Source organism: Salmo salar, chromosome 04 (genome assembly GCF_965601325.2).
Source record: "Salmo salar chromosome 04, fSalSal1, whole genome shotgun sequence".
NCBI classification, from domain to species: Eukaryota; Metazoa; Chordata; class Actinopteri; order Salmoniformes; family Salmonidae; genus Salmo; species Salmo salar.
In genome coordinates, this window is record NC_138294.1 from 83,718,582 (window position 1) to 83,735,459 (window position 16,878).

Here is a 16,878-nt window from a genome sequence, read left to right on the forward strand (position 1 = left end):
CAGTGACTACCCATCCATCGACCTCACCACAAGTCACTCCTGGCAGTCCATAAGCATCTATTTTACATTTCTCTGGGTATGTACAAACTATTCGAATATTTTATTCTGTGTTTTTCAAATGCCACCTCAGCAACAGCAATTACTAAAAAATACTATACATGAATAACAACAAATGATTCAGAAGTTGAACCAAAATTAAAAAAACTAACCCCACCCTTGCTTTTGTATTCTTACAAAGAATAATTAAAAAAATTCACGATATCAATGCAGCACTGCGTTGTGGTAACATGCCACTAATTGCTTCTAATTATTCAGTACAGGATAGGCGAATATTTAATTGAGCGCACGCCCTTTAAACATGGTGGTGGATGCCTGCCACTGTGATTGGTCGGCAGCCACGAATGACAGCACCTGCTTAGCTACTTAATCAAAACTGACAAGAGTTGAGGGAGATATAGGAAGCATCATACCCTCTCGGTACTCACTCTCGACATTAATGCGCGGTTCCATACACGTATTTACGGCAAAGTTATCAAGTTGAACTTAATTCAAAAGTAATATTTTTCTAAATTTCTTTTTTGTTGTTGTTGGAGTGCGTAATAGTGCAAATGGAGATGCTACTTACATTTTCTTTAGTGCTCTTTTTAATAGCGTTTCAGCAATTATTGGCGACAGATCCAATCGAATTTCACGAAATCTCTCCAGACAAACATTTGAACCAGCAGAAAAGACGACTCTCACTGCAAAACACAGGTAAGTGAATGCTGATATGTATTGCATGTCTAAATTTTTTTAATGCGGATTATAATTTAAACAGGTGAAGTCCAAAAAAAAATCCCTGCTTGAATTCTGAGTTTAACAAATTCTGTCACGTTGTCATAAAATCCCATTGTGATTTTGGCTCATGTGGAATAGTTTATTTCAATGTGAATTAAACTCTTCTTTTTACAAAATTGTGACCCCCCCCCCCTCCCGAAATTGCCTGTGGTCGTAATGTGGTTTTATCATAGTCTCTTCCTACGCAGGTACCCAGTGATCTCTAATTCTGCCACTTCACTGTAATTCCATACGCCTAGTGGCCAGCTCTTATCCAAACACCTTTCTGTTCAAATGCCAACACAAGCTCTGACAGCAAACTGTTTTTACCCCCGGCGCAGGCACACACCAGCGGGAATATGATAACAACACTTTAGAAATTGTAGCATTGTTATGATACATTTGCATGTCTTCGAATATTTTATTTGCGCCCTATATGACCTATAAGCAGTTTTGCTAAGAAACATAAATGCCAAGGTTGTGTAGATTACAAAGAAATGATTATTGTTTTTATATATTTCTAACTATAGGATACTGTAGACCTTTCAAAAAGCCATCAAACTTGAATGTTTGCTATTGTTTTTTTAAACGGGCAAGTTGCCATTTCATTTGTGCGCAATTATGCACAAATGCATTACATGGAAGCCCATGTTTTATTTCTCTATCAAAGCTGTTATGACACGATTAGCAATGCATTAATGTACTTCTGCGTATCCCCTGCGTTTATGTAATCACCGATGCAAAGCCACATGGCGTCAGGCACTCGAACGGTCCCAGCATTCCATCTTCCTGGTCATCAACATTGGTCTAACCCTATTGCAATTGTGAAATCTATTTGCTTAATTGGCTACTAAATCATCGACATTAACTTTTAATCTCAAGTATTTGGAACTTGATCATTATTTATTGAAAGTATCAGTAAAATGTAGAACTTTTTTTTCTCATCCCCCTAGCAACCACCAAATTGGCACCAGGTCAACTTCTGCATTATTAAAAATCTACTGTTCCACTGTAGTTTTCCCTTCTAAAGAGACTACTAACATGTTCCCTTCATCAGCGGAGATCCAGCACTGTCTGGTGAATGCTGGGGATGTGGGCTGTGGCATGTTCGAATGCTTCAACAACAACTCGTGTGAAATCCAAGGCCTACATGACATCTGTATGACATTTCTGCACAATGCCGGCAAGTTTGACTCCCAGGTATATCCCAATTCTTCCAAACCTCCCAACTAACCTTTTGGATTGAGTGTGCTTCTATTGTAGAGGGTCAAAGAAAGTGAATATCCCCATGCCCTACTACAGCCTACATACAGTACCAGCTTTATGGAGCTGTATAAACATGTGTGTTATGCTTATTAGTTATAGATCAACACAATTTGAAAGTTGCCACTTCAGATGTGTAGCTGTGACGATTATTGAATTTTGGGTTACGAATATTTGTCATGCAAATTGCTAATTATTGTCATAATTGCTGAAAGTGTTTTGAACTCATAATGCTTCTTTGAAAATTAGCTACAACATACCTAGCATTGGGTCAGTAACCAATAGGTTGCTGGTTTGAATTCCCGAGCCAGCAAGGTGGAAAAATCTGCTGTTCTGCCCTTGTGCAAGACCGTTAACCTCTACCAACAAATGCTCCCTGGGCGAGGATGTGTCCCCCCCACACACCTCTCTGGGTTAAATGTGAAAGACATTTTGGTTGAATGCATTGTGCAACTGACTTGGTGTTCCCAATACAGCTTTGGGGACACCCGTCTCAAAAACGACTAGATTTGACCACTTGGAACTTTCGGAAATTAAGCTTCTTGACTGAGCCGTTCTGCTTCAAACTATTACCAAATTTAGCATCTTCATGTAAAAATGAAACTGCTATTGGGTGAACTATCTACTCGAAAATAAAGTTTAATCCCCCCCCCCCCACTAAAATAAATGTAAGGGGATATGACGATTACAACTTTAGTTCACGGTTATTGTCCATAATTGTCAGCTATACTATTGTGCCAGCCTTAAGGTGATGTCAACTGTTATGTTGAATTCTGAAGGGGAAGTCCTTCATCAAGGATGCCCTGAAGTGCATGGCCCACGGCCTGAGGCACCGGTTCAGTTGTGTGAGCAGGAAGTGCCTGGCGGTGAACGAGATGGTGTTCCAGCTGCAGAGAGAGTGCTACGTCAAACACAACCTTTGTTCTGCTGTCAGGGAGAACGTTAACGTCATGGTGGAGATGATCCACTTCCAGGACCTCTTCCCCAAAGGGTGAGCATGAAGCCTTCCATTTCATACTAAACCCATTCAGTGTAGTACATTTTAATGGTCCAGAGTCCACATGCTCGGAATTCAATTACTGTAGTAATCTGCATTCAGAAATATAATTGTTCCTCTTCCTATGTCAGGCCTCATGTGGAGCTGGTGAACATCCTGCTGGGCTGTGGCGAGGAGGTGAGGACGGCCATAGCACGGAGAGTGAGGATGCAGTGTGAGCAGAACTGGGGGGCCCTGTGTGGCAGCCTGAGCCTGTGCTCCCTGGGCCACTCAGATGACCCCCAACACATCACTGTCCCTCCCGCCACTCTGCAGGGCAGGACCACACTGCCCCCTGCTGGCCAGCTCTCCCTCCCCAACACCGAACAGGACCAACCAAGAACAGACCAGCTAGGAGACGAGGGGAGCCTTCACCCCTCTGAGAGACTCAGTCAGAATCCCCTGGATGATGCCACAGACCCTGGGCTCGCTGTGCCCAGTCAAGCACCCGGTACTGCCGTCCAGGGGTGAAACGGAGCACAAGGTCCCTAGCCTGAACACACAACAGATTAGCCCTAACCTCTGACCCATGTTCCCCTCAAACAACCCCACTAGATGACCTCTGACCCCTCCTTCCCCTCAGCAACCCCACTAGACTCCCTCTGACCCCTCCTTCCCCTCAAACAACCCCACTACAGACAACCTCTGACCCCCTTCCCCTCAGCAACCCCACTACAGATGACCTCTGACCCCCTGAAACAACCCCACTAGACGACCTCTGGACCCTTCCCCTGAAACAGCCCCACTACAGACGACCTCTGTTGTAAACAAGGAAGAGTAATGACCCTGTACCATGCTTCTCCATTCCTACTCTCCTAAATGGTACAGGTGAAAGGGTATGTTTGGTAAAATGTAGATTTGAGGCCTTGTTTTTCAGTTCCTTTGTTTTAATTACAAGTGATATTCAAAACATATTTTAAAGTAACATTTATTTTATTTGATTCCTTTTAAAAGTAAATCATGGGCATATCAAACTTACAGTAAACAATTTATACATATCCAGATATCTATTAGTTCAGTAAAGATTTAAGAGCTTGTCACAGCAAGGACTCTATTGGAGCTGGTTGGAAGTTGTCTTACACTTCTTCCCAAAATTGTGTTTGCAATAGTCTAGGTTTAGCTAGACACTGACTTGGTATTACACGCTCAAAGTTATGACTTTATAGTTTGATAAAATAGGTTTTAAGGAGACAATACACTTAATGAAACCCACATCTTGGATGGCTGAAGTGCTCCAGGTCCTATTTTCTAGGTATTCAGAAGATGAGTTAAATTAGAAGTAAACGGTCTATTGTGTTCTGTCAACTAGTTTCAATACTGCAGTTTTAACTAAATACTAGAGCTACTGTAAATTAACTTGTGTAGCGCATAGGTGCTTACGCAAGCTGTTAATGTTTCTGCTGAAACTATTTTATTTGCAGTACAAAAGTGAATCGTACAACTCAATGTCACTTCAACTCTGCAAAGAGAAGTCCATTACTGGCCCATATGATGCATTGAGTAATCACACACATCACAAGTAACAACTTGGCTGACAAGTGGCCCTTCTACCACAATCAGGAAAGCTCATTAAAAAATCTCACAACCATTAACTCTGCAACATGGTAATGCGCGTTCACTCAAAGGCAAACATCAGGAAACCTCAGGTGTCATAAAACAATGAGACCCATCAAAATGTATTAGTTAAATGGAATGTGAGTCTTAGACTGTTCTCACTGAGGCCTTCGCTAATATGGGTCTACTGCATTGTACTTCAATTTTTTTTTTACACAGGATGACCACAGAATGTCTTGTCAAACATTTTCAAATCTGACAGTTTGAATGTTTTTACTACTTTTTGATCCAAATAGCTAGCTTGTTCTATAGTAACCTCATCAATAGTACGCCAAGGAACCTACCTCGCCTCTCACCAGTCATGCCAGCTCTAGAGATGTTTAATACTGGACACATTCAGAGGACATTGAACTGGTATGAATACAAGACACTCTGCTATCTCACACATTCATTTTTTTTTTTTTTTACTATCATTTTGTACAGTTGGCTTGTATGATGTAGATTTTCTTTTGGTATGTCCAGTTGTGCATGTGTAAGATGAGCATCAACTGCCCTCTACACAACTTCTGTCAGTACTGTCAGCTACATGCAATCAAGTGGATGACTGCATTCACATAGACTCTGTACTTGAAAACAGCAACTTATTTCTTATGAAGTTTGTTTGTACTCTGATTCAATGTCTGTTAAAGTATTTAACTTTTATTTATTTTGACTACTTTTCTTAAGCTATGCATTACCTTTTGTGTTATTTGTGGTTTAGGGTTAGGCCTTGATACAAGCAAACTACTTTTTTTTTTATACATTTCATTTATTTTGGACATTAAACATTTCTGATACTTTGCCTTTTTAAATCTAGGACAATGCATTGTAATCATTTTATAATCATATTGTTGAATAAAAAAACTAACAAATTCTACTAGTTGGCTTGAGTGCAAATTGTTAAATCTGAGGAGACTAACTTGAATAACTCTGTTCTGCTCACTTCAACGTGTCAATCAACAAACGTAAGGTTGCGCAAAAGTTGTATCGTGTCAATATTGTAAAATTTGCCAAATCAAATATACATAAACATCTGTCCATAATACTGTAGCTTTGTTGCTTACTGCCATCTACTGGTAATACACGACACATTGGAGGAATCCAAAATGGACACTTTTCAGACAGATCAAGATTTACTCAGGGACTGGTCACCCTCAAGTTGTCTACTTTTTTAAAGTGCACCTCCCCCCTCCCCAAAATAAAAATATTCACATGACCCCCCTATTAAATGTCTTGAACACCCTCTCATAGACTTAACTCATGTTTACGACCACAAATAACCGTAGCGACCCGGTTTATGAATATCGACTTCTGTGCCACAGTCGCTGCCGCTACGGGCCTGAGGTTTTGCCGATCACGACAGATGAGAACTCTCCCTAGAGCCTGTTTCATTACACTACGATCAGAACCGGCTGCAGACAACGATCAGCTAGGGGGTTAATCAGATTTATAGTTATAAAATATATGCAACATTTTCCAAGTTTCTCTGCACCACCCAATAAACGAAGCATACCGACTTCGGACACTTCAATATCATGGTTTACGTTTTCAACACCATAATAGACCCAGTATCAAAGGCTTGGTTGACATTTTCCGAATGTCAAACTTTTTGGTGTTTTGTAACATGTCGCTTTCGTTCAATTGACCGATGCACAGTTTGGATTGATTTTATTTGTCAGTTAAAAATACAGATTATTTTAGAAGTGACTTGGATTGCAAAAAGTTGGGAATTTCTATTGTCCCCTTTTAAAATTTATTTTATTTTACATATACAATACTGAACAAAAACAAATGTAATGCAACAATTTCAAAGATTTTGACTGAGTTATAAGTAAATCAGTCAATTGAAAGAAATTAGGCCCTATTCTATGGATTAAACATGATTTGAGCAGGGTTGCAGCCATGGGTGGGCCTTGGAGGGCCCAGGCCCACCCACTGGGGAGACTGGCCCAGCCAATCAGAATGAGTTTTAACCCACAAAAGGGATTTATTACAGACAGAAATATCCCACTGTTGAAGAAGCTGGGTGTGGAGGTCCTGGGCTGGCTTGCTTACATGTGGTCTGCGGTTGAGGCAACAGCTCTGGTGGACATTCCTACAGTTAGCATGCCAATTGCACGCTCCCTCAACTTGAGACATCTGTGACGTGTTGCGTGATAAAACGACACATTTTAAAGTGACCTTTTATTGTCCCCAGCACAAGGTGCACCTGTAATGATCATGCTGTTAAATCAATTTCTTAATATCCCACACCTGTTGGGTGGATGGATTATCTTGGCAAAAGAGAACTGCTCACTAACATGGATGTAAACAAATTTGTGCACAACATTTGAGAGAAATAAGCTTTTTGTGCGTATGGAACATTTCTGGAATCTTTTATTTCAGCTCATGAAACATGGGACCAACACTTTACATGTTGCTTTATATTTGTGTTCAGCATAGATAGACACATATATGTTTTTGTCTCTATCAACCTCCAGATACGTATAAGGGGAGAGTTTAAGTACAATTCTTACAAGCTTGTTTGGGTGGAAGCTTATTCTTTAGATGTTTGGGGCTGCTGATGAATCATGATGTGAAGGCATATTCAACGTGACACTGGACTAGTGAGTTGCCAGAGTGTTTAGGGTGTCTATAGCTAGGTTTCCTTCCAATTGGCGGCAGATTTGTGAATATTCAAAAATCTTCATAAAAACAATATGCCATTTGAGTTTCCATTAGGAAAAATTGGCACCGGACAACATGACAGGGAACATTTTAATTTACTGGACAAATGTAATGGACATCCATATGCATTCAGATCCAACACAGCTAGCACCATCAATAAACGAGGGATGTTTGCCAAATGAGACACATTTACATGTCCTTAGAAACAGCCTATAACAAATGACAAAAACCCTATTCCTTCTGTTTCAATGTGTAGCATATGCAAACATTTATAGCCTATTATTTGGGGGATTCCTAAAACAATAATTGTCCACCTCAGAGTTCAGGTCTCAGAGATTTGAGCACTACATGTATCAGGGCACTGCATGCAAAGACCTACAGGCTTAGTTGTCTACTGTAGGATATTCATATTTTACTAAATATATATAGCCTATATATAAACAAAGAGAAGCTTAGGCCTAAGCCCAGAGAGATGGAGATATGTCGGTGGCATGCTAAGACACTGACATGCATTTCTTAATGTCAGATGGCTACTGCATATGCTATACAGACAGACAGGAGGAGTGTAATTTGTTAATTTATCGTTATATTTTGTATAAAGATAAGCATTATATTATAGGAGTAACTTTGGTAGGTCTGAAACTTCCTCGAGTTCAACTGTTATTTGGAGCACCAGGGCGCACTGCCTTCATCTCGTAGGCCTGCAGTAGCTAAAGCTTAATAATAGTCACACCAAACCTTCACAAACGTTTCTAAACTTTATTAGGGTAAATGTATATCTGTTCCTAAGTCATGTGAAAGTGGAGACAGATCTTTGAACTAGCTAGCAATAATTAAAGAGATTTAAGAAACATTTGTTTATTCAAAATGTTGTAAAACGGTTGATTCTTTTATACAATAAGTAGTCTTCTATCTCACAACAATTTGCTAATTTCATGTGTTTTGGGAACACTATTCCAACAGCAATACAGATCTACAGTAACCATTTCCTTCTTACTGTATATGGACTAAGGCCAGGGTGTACATTCCAGGTATACTGTACAGTAAGAATAAGTAGGGTAATGGGATTAAAAAATAAAATTAAAAAAAGTGTCCCTGCCAGCTATGAGCCCTAAAACAAGGTAATTCCTCAGTGGTATAGATAGATAATGCATGCCAGTCTGACCACAGTTCTGTAGACAGCCTGACCACAGTTCTGTAGACAGCCTGACCACAGTTCTGTAGACAGCCTGACCACAGTTCTGTAGACAGCCTGACCACAGTTCTGTAGACAGCCTGACCACAGTTCTGTAGACAGTCTGACCACAGTTCTGTAGACAGCCTGACCACAGTTCTGTAGACAGTCTGACCACAGTTCTGTAGACAGTCTGACCACAGTTCTGTAGACAGTCTGACCACAGTTCTGTAGACAGTCTGACACAGTTCTGGGCCAGTAACCGAAAGGTTGCTAGATCGAATCCCCGAGCTGACAAGGTATAAATCTGTTGTTCTGCCCCTGAACAAGGCAGTTAACCCACTGTTCCTAGGCTGTCATTGTAAATCAGAATTTGTTCTTAACTGACTTGCCTAGTTAAATAAAGGTTAAATTAAATAAAAAATAAAACAGTCTGACACAGTTTTGTAGACAGTCTGGGGAAGGTGCATAATGGAAATGCACAGGACTGTATGGCAAGAAAAACCCATTGAAAGGTTAGAAAGGCATGCCTGCAGTTATATTACAGATGTAGTTTATAAATTAAGAACAGGAAACTGCTCACAATTTTCTCTAAATGAATGGGAACAGCCTTTTTTTCAAAATGTACAAGACAGTTGCTAAAAACAAAGCTACTGCTAGAAAGATTAGTAGTTTGTCAGTCAATTCCCGTCTGTTATATTTTGAGATCAGTTTCCTTCCCAAATGTATGGTTCCTGTCATGGCTTTGAACTCTTCATCCGTTTCCAGGACTGTTCTTGAAGACGTAGCTACATACAGGAGAAAATGTGTACATAATGACTCATTTATCCTACATTAATAAGAGTGTTGCTGGCATGAATTACAATACGTGCTGGAAATGCAAAGTGTTCTAGACTAGTGGACAAAACCTAGCACCAACAGGGATACTAGGGGCAGTATGCCAAAGGGACTAGGATATGTGAATATTTGTGTGCTCACTTTCCAGCAATTTTTGTATTGTACAATAGTGTATTGACTTTGTGTATTTTGTATGTGAACATTACAACATGAATTTTCAGATAAATTGACAATAAAGTTATCATATCTTATATTTGTTTGGTTGTAGGTTCGATTCCCGGGACCACCCATACGTAAAAATGTATGCAAGTATGACTTAAGTCGCTTTGGATAAAAGCATCTGCAAAATGGCATATATTATTATAGGTCTGCAAGCCCTAACCATTGGCACCCATTTTGTGACTGTTCTCCCTTCCCGAATGAGTAGTCTCTTACCCAGAGTGCCGATGGTCTCCTCACTCTGCGACACCGACTGAGCCATCATACGACTGATGCTCATCAGGCTCTCTGTGATGTCACCGGATGTCTGGACCAAACTCTCCTTAGTTGCTTTTCTGAGAGGACACACACACTGCAATTAATTCCAATGCAATTCCAACTTTCTCTCCCTGTCACAGGGGTATTTTTCCACTTGCACGTTAATAAGTTTCTTGAAAAAGTGCAGAAGAAAGCTGTGAAGAATGAGGATTGCAGGAATAAGAAACTGGACATATAAATAGAGGGTTAATAAAGCAGCAATGCCTGAAGAGAAGAACACCACGCACCGTTGTCGCACAGTGGAGTCTCCACCATACAACAGCTCATCTTTCTCAAGGTTGTCAATGGACAGTTTACATGCCAGGTTTGCCTTCCTCCAAGCTGTCTGGTTACTGTAGAGGGAATATTTGGAAAATATTCAGTTAAGGAATTCCAAGAGGAATTGTGAGATCAATTACATTTTAAGTAGGAATCTGGATTCCAGTCTCATACCTCAGCATCTGTCTACGATTACTCTCTGTCTCACTCAAGATGGCTTGTTTTTCTGTTTCTCTGTCTTGTTCCTTGGCCATTTGCTCCATATTCTGTGAATTTAATGTATAGTTCAGAAGAGTTTTATCTAGCTGATCACAATGAATGCGATGTAAATTAAACTAATGCATTGAATTCGTACCTGGATTCTCAATCGCAGCTGATTGAATCTCTCTTTTACTTCGGAGTTGAAATCCATCAACACACTTTGTGGCCCCGGACATTCTCTAATGTCCTAAGCAAGATAAGGTACATATCTTTTATTTTTAACTTACCATTCAATATAATCCACATTTGTTTATTAGTTTATTGCATCGCTTTCTCTCCACAATTACAGTAACTAGCTAGGCTAGATTAGTTTGCCAAATGTACACTGACTTGTCCCCCAATCACAAATTGAAATTACACAAAATGAATAAAGAAAATATGTAAACAGTTATTAAGATATAGGTACCTGAATGAGAGCTTTAATTTCGAGATCATATTTGATTATTTCTTGTCCACAAATTCGGACGTGGACATCCTGGGAAGAGGCCATTTCTGTTGTTGTTGTACGGCAAACCACAAATCCAAAAAGCGCGTGCTACCTTAAGCGCGTTTTTAAATGAAAAGATTGGCTGTTCAATATAAATGGGCAATATCAATATAACACATCGTATTAAAAATATATATAGCATAAGCACCAGTGCATAGTCTATATATGAAAATGTACTTCTTTGAATAATCTTTTTTTTTCTAGTGCATTTTGCTATTTGCCTCATGACTCCTGCATGCTTTGTTGACTACAAACTTTCTTTACCCAACCATGGGACAGACTATATTTGTTCCCACACTCGGGACTAATCCTGATAGATATCAGTCTGGTGTTTTCTGTAATGACCATAGTGATCACTGTTTTAGAGCCTGTGTTCGTAATGGCTTCTCAGTGAAATGACATGTCCTGATTTGTCATAGACACTTGCTAAAAACTTTAATGAGCAAGCCTTCCTTTGTGAACTGGCCTCTGTAAAATGGTATAGAATCAGCTTGATCCCCTCTGATCCCCTTCTTTTTTTATATTTTCAGTGTTATTGTTAACAAACACACCCCATCAAGAAAATGAGAATTAAAAACAGGTTCAGCCCCTGGTTCGAACGTGATCTTGCAGAGTTACTCCACCTCAAGAAATGCATTTGGCGAAAGGCTCGGCACACGCATACTCTTGTTCAGGCAAATGAGAGATAAGTGCACTTAGGCTGTCCGGAAGGCCAAAGTTAGTTACTTTAAGGACCTGTTCTCTCTCTGTGGGTCTAAGCCCAAGAAGTTCTGGAAAACGGTTAAATACCTGGAGAATAAACACTCCTCCTCACAGCTGCCCATGTCCCTTAATGTTGATGATGTGGTTGTTACTGACAAGAAGCACATGGCTAAGCTCTTTAATCACCACTTCATTAAGTCAGGATTTCTATTTGACTCAGCCATGCCTCCTTACCCGTCCAACATTTCCTTATCTGCCACCCCTTCTATCCCCGATGCTTCTCCCTCTTTTCCCCCTGCCCCGCTACAAAGTTTCTCCCTGCAGGCAGTCACGTAGTCCGAGGTGCTAAAGGAGCTCCTTAAACGTGACCCCAAAAAACCATCTGGGTCAGATGGTTTAGACCCTTTATTCTTTAACTTTGCTGCCCCTATCATCGCCAAGCCTATCTCCGACCTTTTTAACCTGTCTCTCCTTTCTGGGGAGGTTCCCATTGCTTGGAAGGCAGCAACGGTTCGTCCTTTATTTAAAGGGGGAGATCAAGCTGATCCTAACTGTTATAGGCCTATTTCTATTTTGCCCTGTTTATCAAACGTGTTGGAAAAACTTGTCAATAATCAACTGACTGGCTTTTTTGATGTCTATAGTTTTCTCTCGGGTATGCAAACTGTTTTCCGCTCAGGTTATGGATGTGTCACTGCAACCTTAAAGGTCCTCAATGATGTCACCATTGCCCTTGATTCTAAGCAATGTGCTATTTTTATTGACTTGGCCAAAACTTTTGATACGGTAGACCATTCCATTCTTGTGGGCCGGCTAAGGAGTATTGGTGTCTCTGAGGGGTCTTTGGCCTGGTTTGCTAACTACCTCTCTCAAAGAGTGCAGTGTATAAAGTCAGAAAATCTGCTGTCTCAGCCACTGCCTGTCACCAAGGGAGTACCCCCAAGGCTCAATCCTAGGCCCCACGCTCTTCTCAATTTACATCAACAACATAGCTCAGGTAGTAGGAAGCTGTCTCATCCATTTATATGCAGATGATACAGTCTCATACTCAGCTGGCCCCTCCCCGGATTTTGTGTTAAATGCTCTACAACAAAGCTTTCATAGTGGCCAACAAGCTTCCCTACTTTTAACCTTGTTCGGAACACCTCCAAAACAAAGGTCATGTGGTTTGGTAAGAAGAATGTCAATCTCCCCACAGGTGTGATTACTACCTCTGAGGGTTTAGCGCTTGAGGTGGTCACCTCATAAAAGTACTTGGGAGCAGTGGCAGATTAGGTATGGGCTACATGGGCAGCCGCCCAGAGCAGTATCTTTCCGGGGTTGGCATGGGGTGCCATAACAAAAACATTTGCAATGGTAATATTTGCGCGATCAGTTTTCTGTCGCTCATTTGCACGTCACGTCAATGATATCATGTCACCGTGTGGGACTGTGGGTCAATTAACCTTGTCGGAGTGGGCGCCCTGATTCTAGTTTCTGTTTTCACCTGTTTTCTTGTTTTGTTCGAGTTCACAAATAAAACATGTGGAACTACCGGCATGCTGTGCCTTGGCTAATTTATGACAGGGAATATGAAGATGGCACACGTGACAGAATTGGTTTAGTCTTGACTCTTGGTTGACAGTGTTGGGGGATGGGTAATGTATTGATGCTCGACTGCCAAATCAACACAAAATGGATAAGAAAAGGTCTAAGCCATCAGGTGCCCAGTTTAGGAAAAAGAGGAGAGAAGAAGAGGAGAAACGCGCAAAAGATAAAGGTATGCAGCTCTGTCATCTCTTTATGAGTATAATATTATGCATGTTTTTTTTATTTATTTATTTCACCTTTATTTAACCAGGTAGGCAAGTTGAGAACAAGTTCTCATTTACAATTGCGAATTGGCCAAGATAAAGCAAAGCAGTTCGACAACATACAAAAACACAGAGTTACACATGGAGTAAAACAACATACAATCAATGATGCAGTAGAAATAAAAAAAATAAAAAAAGATTATATACAATGTGAGCAAATGATGTGAGATAAGGGAGGTAAAGGCAAAAAAATGCCATGGTGGCAAAGTAAATAAAGTATAGCAAGAAAAACACTGGAATGGTAGATTTGTAGTTTGAAGAAAGTTCAGAGATAAAATATAAATAATATGGTGCAAAGGAGCAAAATAAATAAAATAAATAAATACAGTAGGGGAAGAGGTAGTAGTTTGGGCTAAATTATAGATGGGCTATGTACAGGTGCAGTGATCTGTGAGCTGCTCTGACAGCTGGTGCTTAAAGCTAGTGAGGGAGATAAGTGTTTCCAGTTTCAGAGATTTTTGTAGTTCGTTCCAGTCATTGGCAGCAGAGAACTGGAAGGAGAGATGACCAAAGGAGGAGTTGGCTTTAGGGGTGACCAGAGAGATATACCTGCTGGAGCGCGTGCTACAGGTGGGTGCTGCTATGGTGACCAGTGAGCTGAGATAAGGGGGGACTTTACCTAGCAGGGTCTTGTAGATGACCTGGAGCCAATGTGTTTGGCGACGATTATGAAGCGAAGGCCAGCCAACGAGAGCGTACAGGTCGCAGTGGTGGGTAGTATATGGGGCTTTGGTGACAAAACGGATGGCACTGTGATAGACTGCATCCAGCTTGTTGAGTAGGGTATTGGAAGCTATTTTGTAAATGACATCGCCGAAGTCGAGGATTGGTAGGATGGTCAGTTTTACGAGGGTATGTTTGGCAGCATGAGTGAATGATGCTTTGTTGCGAAATAGGAAGCCAATTCGAGATTTCACTTTGGATTGGAGATGATTGATGTGAGTCTGGAAGGAGAGTTTACAGTCTAACCAGACACCTAGGTATTTGTAGTTGTCCACAAATTCTAAGTTAGAACCGTCCAGAGAAGTGATGCTGGACAGGCGGGCAGGTGCAGGCAGCGATCGGTTGAAGAGCATGCATTTAGTTTTACTTGTGTTTAGGAGCAGTTGGAGACCACGGAAGGAGAGTTGAATGGCATTGAAGCTCGTCTGGAGGGTTGTTAACACAGTGTCCAAAGAAGGGCCAGAAGTGTACAGAATGGTGTCGTCTGCGTAGAGGTGGATCAGAGATTCACCAGCAGCAAGAGCGACATCATTTATGTATACAGAGAAAAGAGTTGGCCCAAGAATTGAACCCTGTGGTACCCCCATAGAGACTGCCAGAGGTCCAGACAGTAGGCCCTCCGATTTGACACACTGAACTCTGTCAGAGAAGTAGTTGGTGAACCAGGCGACGCAATCGTTTGAGAAACCAAGGCTACTGAGTCTGCCGATGAGGATGTGGTGATTAACAGAGTCAAAAGCTTTGGCCAGGTCAATGAATACGGCAGCACAGTATTGTTTCTTATCGATGGCGGTTACGATGTCGTTTAGGACCTTGAGCATGGCTGAGGTGCACCCATGACCAGCTCTGAAACCAGATTGCATAGCGGAGAGGGTGCGGTGGGATTCGAAATGGTTGGTAATCTGTTTGTTAACTTGGCTTTCGAAGACCTTAGAAAGGCAGGGTAGGATGGATATAGGTCTGTAGCAATTTGGGTCAAGAGTGTCACCTCCTTTGAAGAGGGGGATGACAGCAGCTGCTTTCCAATCTATGGGAATCTCAGACGACACGAAAGAGAGGTTGAACAGGCTAGTAATAGGGGTTGCAATAATTTCGGCAGATAATTTTAGAAAGAAAGGGTCCAGATTGTCAAGCCCAGCTGATTTGTAGGGGTCCAGATTTTGCAGCTCTTTCAGAACATCAGCTGAATGGATTTGGGAGAAGGAGAAATGGGGGAGGCTTGGGCGAGTAGCTGTGGGGGGTGCAGTGCTGTTGAATGCAGTAGGGGTAGTTAGGTGGAAAGCATGGCCAGCCGTAGAAAAATGCTTGTTGAAATTCTCAATTATAGTGGGCTTATCGGTGGTGACAGAGTTTCCTATCCTCAGTGCAGTGGGCAGTTGGGAGGAGGTGTTCTTATTCTCCATGGACTTTACAATGTCCCAGAACTTTTTAGAGTTGGAGTAGCACGAAGCGAATTTCTGTTTGAAAAAGCTAGCCTTGGCGTTTCTAACTGCCTGTGTGTATTGGTTTCTAACTTCCCTAAAAAGTTGCATATCGCGGGGGCAGTTCGATGCTAATGCAGAACGCCACAGGATATTTTTGTGTTGGTTAAGGGCAGTCAGGTCTGGGGAGAACCAAGGGCTATATCTGTTCCTGGTGCTTATTTAAGATGGAGAGGAAGGCATTTAAAAAAAATAACCAGGCATCCTCTACTGACGGGATGAGGTCAATATCCTTCCAGGATACCAGGGCCAGGTCGATTAGAAAGGCTTGCTCGTTGAAATGTTTCAGGGAGCGTTTGACAGTGATGAGTGGAGGTCGTTTGACCGCTGACCCATTACGGGTGCAGGCAATGAGGCAGTGATCGCTGAGATCTTGGTTGAAAACATAATGATCTTGGTTGAAAATGTAATGAAATAGGCTAGTATAACACTTATGTTTGTTTGCCTGTGTTGCTTTCTATGCTATTACACATAGGGTGACAACATTCCGTTTTCTGTCCAACTAGCTTACCTAACATTGGATATAATTTCACACAGTTTCATCATGATAATGTGTGTAGCCTGCAGCAAAACGATTACAACCTAACTAGCACATTATTGATTTGGTTAACTTTCACTGAGGTGACATCATAAAGGTTTTCTGTGATTGTATTGACTAGGTCCTGAGCTCAGTAAGGGGAATTTCCAATGCTGTAGGCTTACTTAAAAGACATGCTGATATTTTGTATCTTTTGTGATATATTGAGTCTTTTGGGGTGTCTTATGCCTAGAATTAGCCAAGGAGGTTGTATGGTTCATTTGGTTCCTATTCTGAAAGTTTGATAAATTGTGCATAATGACATGTATATTTAATTATGCCACAAATGTATTTAGGGTGTCAACTTCATATGCTGTATTTAACTGCAAATTCAGGGGCACTTCTGAAATATTTTGGAGCACCCTCTGACACTGGCCAGGATGAGGAGCCATCCACCTCCTCAGCCACACAGGCCTCTTCACAAATGTTGTCTGAGCCTGAGGATGAGGATGAAGAACCATTTGCTTCCACTTCTACCCAGCAGGATTCTTCAGGTGTGTTTATGCGCACACGCATGTGTTTGTGTGTGCATTCTTGCATAGCATAAACAAAATAAATAATTTCCCTTTTGCAAAGTTTTAAGTTTCCATATTGTAGATAACAATGAGGATTT

The 16,878-nt window shown here is 41.2% G+C and overlaps 2 protein-coding genes across 2 annotated transcripts; one reads left to right on the top strand and one right to left on the bottom strand.

Moving 5' to 3' along the window:
- Window positions 1–453: 453 nt before the first annotated feature.
- stc2b (stanniocalcin 2b) lies at window positions 454–5,585 on the top strand. Its single transcript, XM_014198076.2, has 4 exons — window positions 454–753; window positions 1,874–2,016; window positions 2,859–3,070; window positions 3,208–5,585. Exons 1-4 carry the CDS (start codon window positions 609–611, stop codon window positions 3,584–3,586), a joined length of 879 nt encoding a protein of 292 aa, XP_014053551.1. The 5' UTR covers window positions 454–608; the 3' UTR covers window positions 3,587–5,585.
- Window positions 5,586–8,896: 3,311 nt separating this feature from the next.
- On the bottom strand, window positions 8,897–10,950 carry LOC106603874 (vesicle transport protein SEC20). Its single transcript, XM_014198078.3, has 6 exons — window positions 10,849–10,950; window positions 10,537–10,629; window positions 10,356–10,447; window positions 10,151–10,255; window positions 9,822–9,940; window positions 8,897–9,337 (listed from the first exon to the last, which is right to left on the bottom strand). Exons 1-6 carry the CDS (start codon window positions 10,930–10,932, stop codon window positions 9,141–9,143), a joined length of 690 nt encoding a protein of 229 aa, XP_014053553.1. The 5' UTR covers window positions 10,933–10,950; the 3' UTR covers window positions 8,897–9,140.
- Between the last annotated feature and the right edge of the window lie 5,928 nt (window positions 10,951–16,878).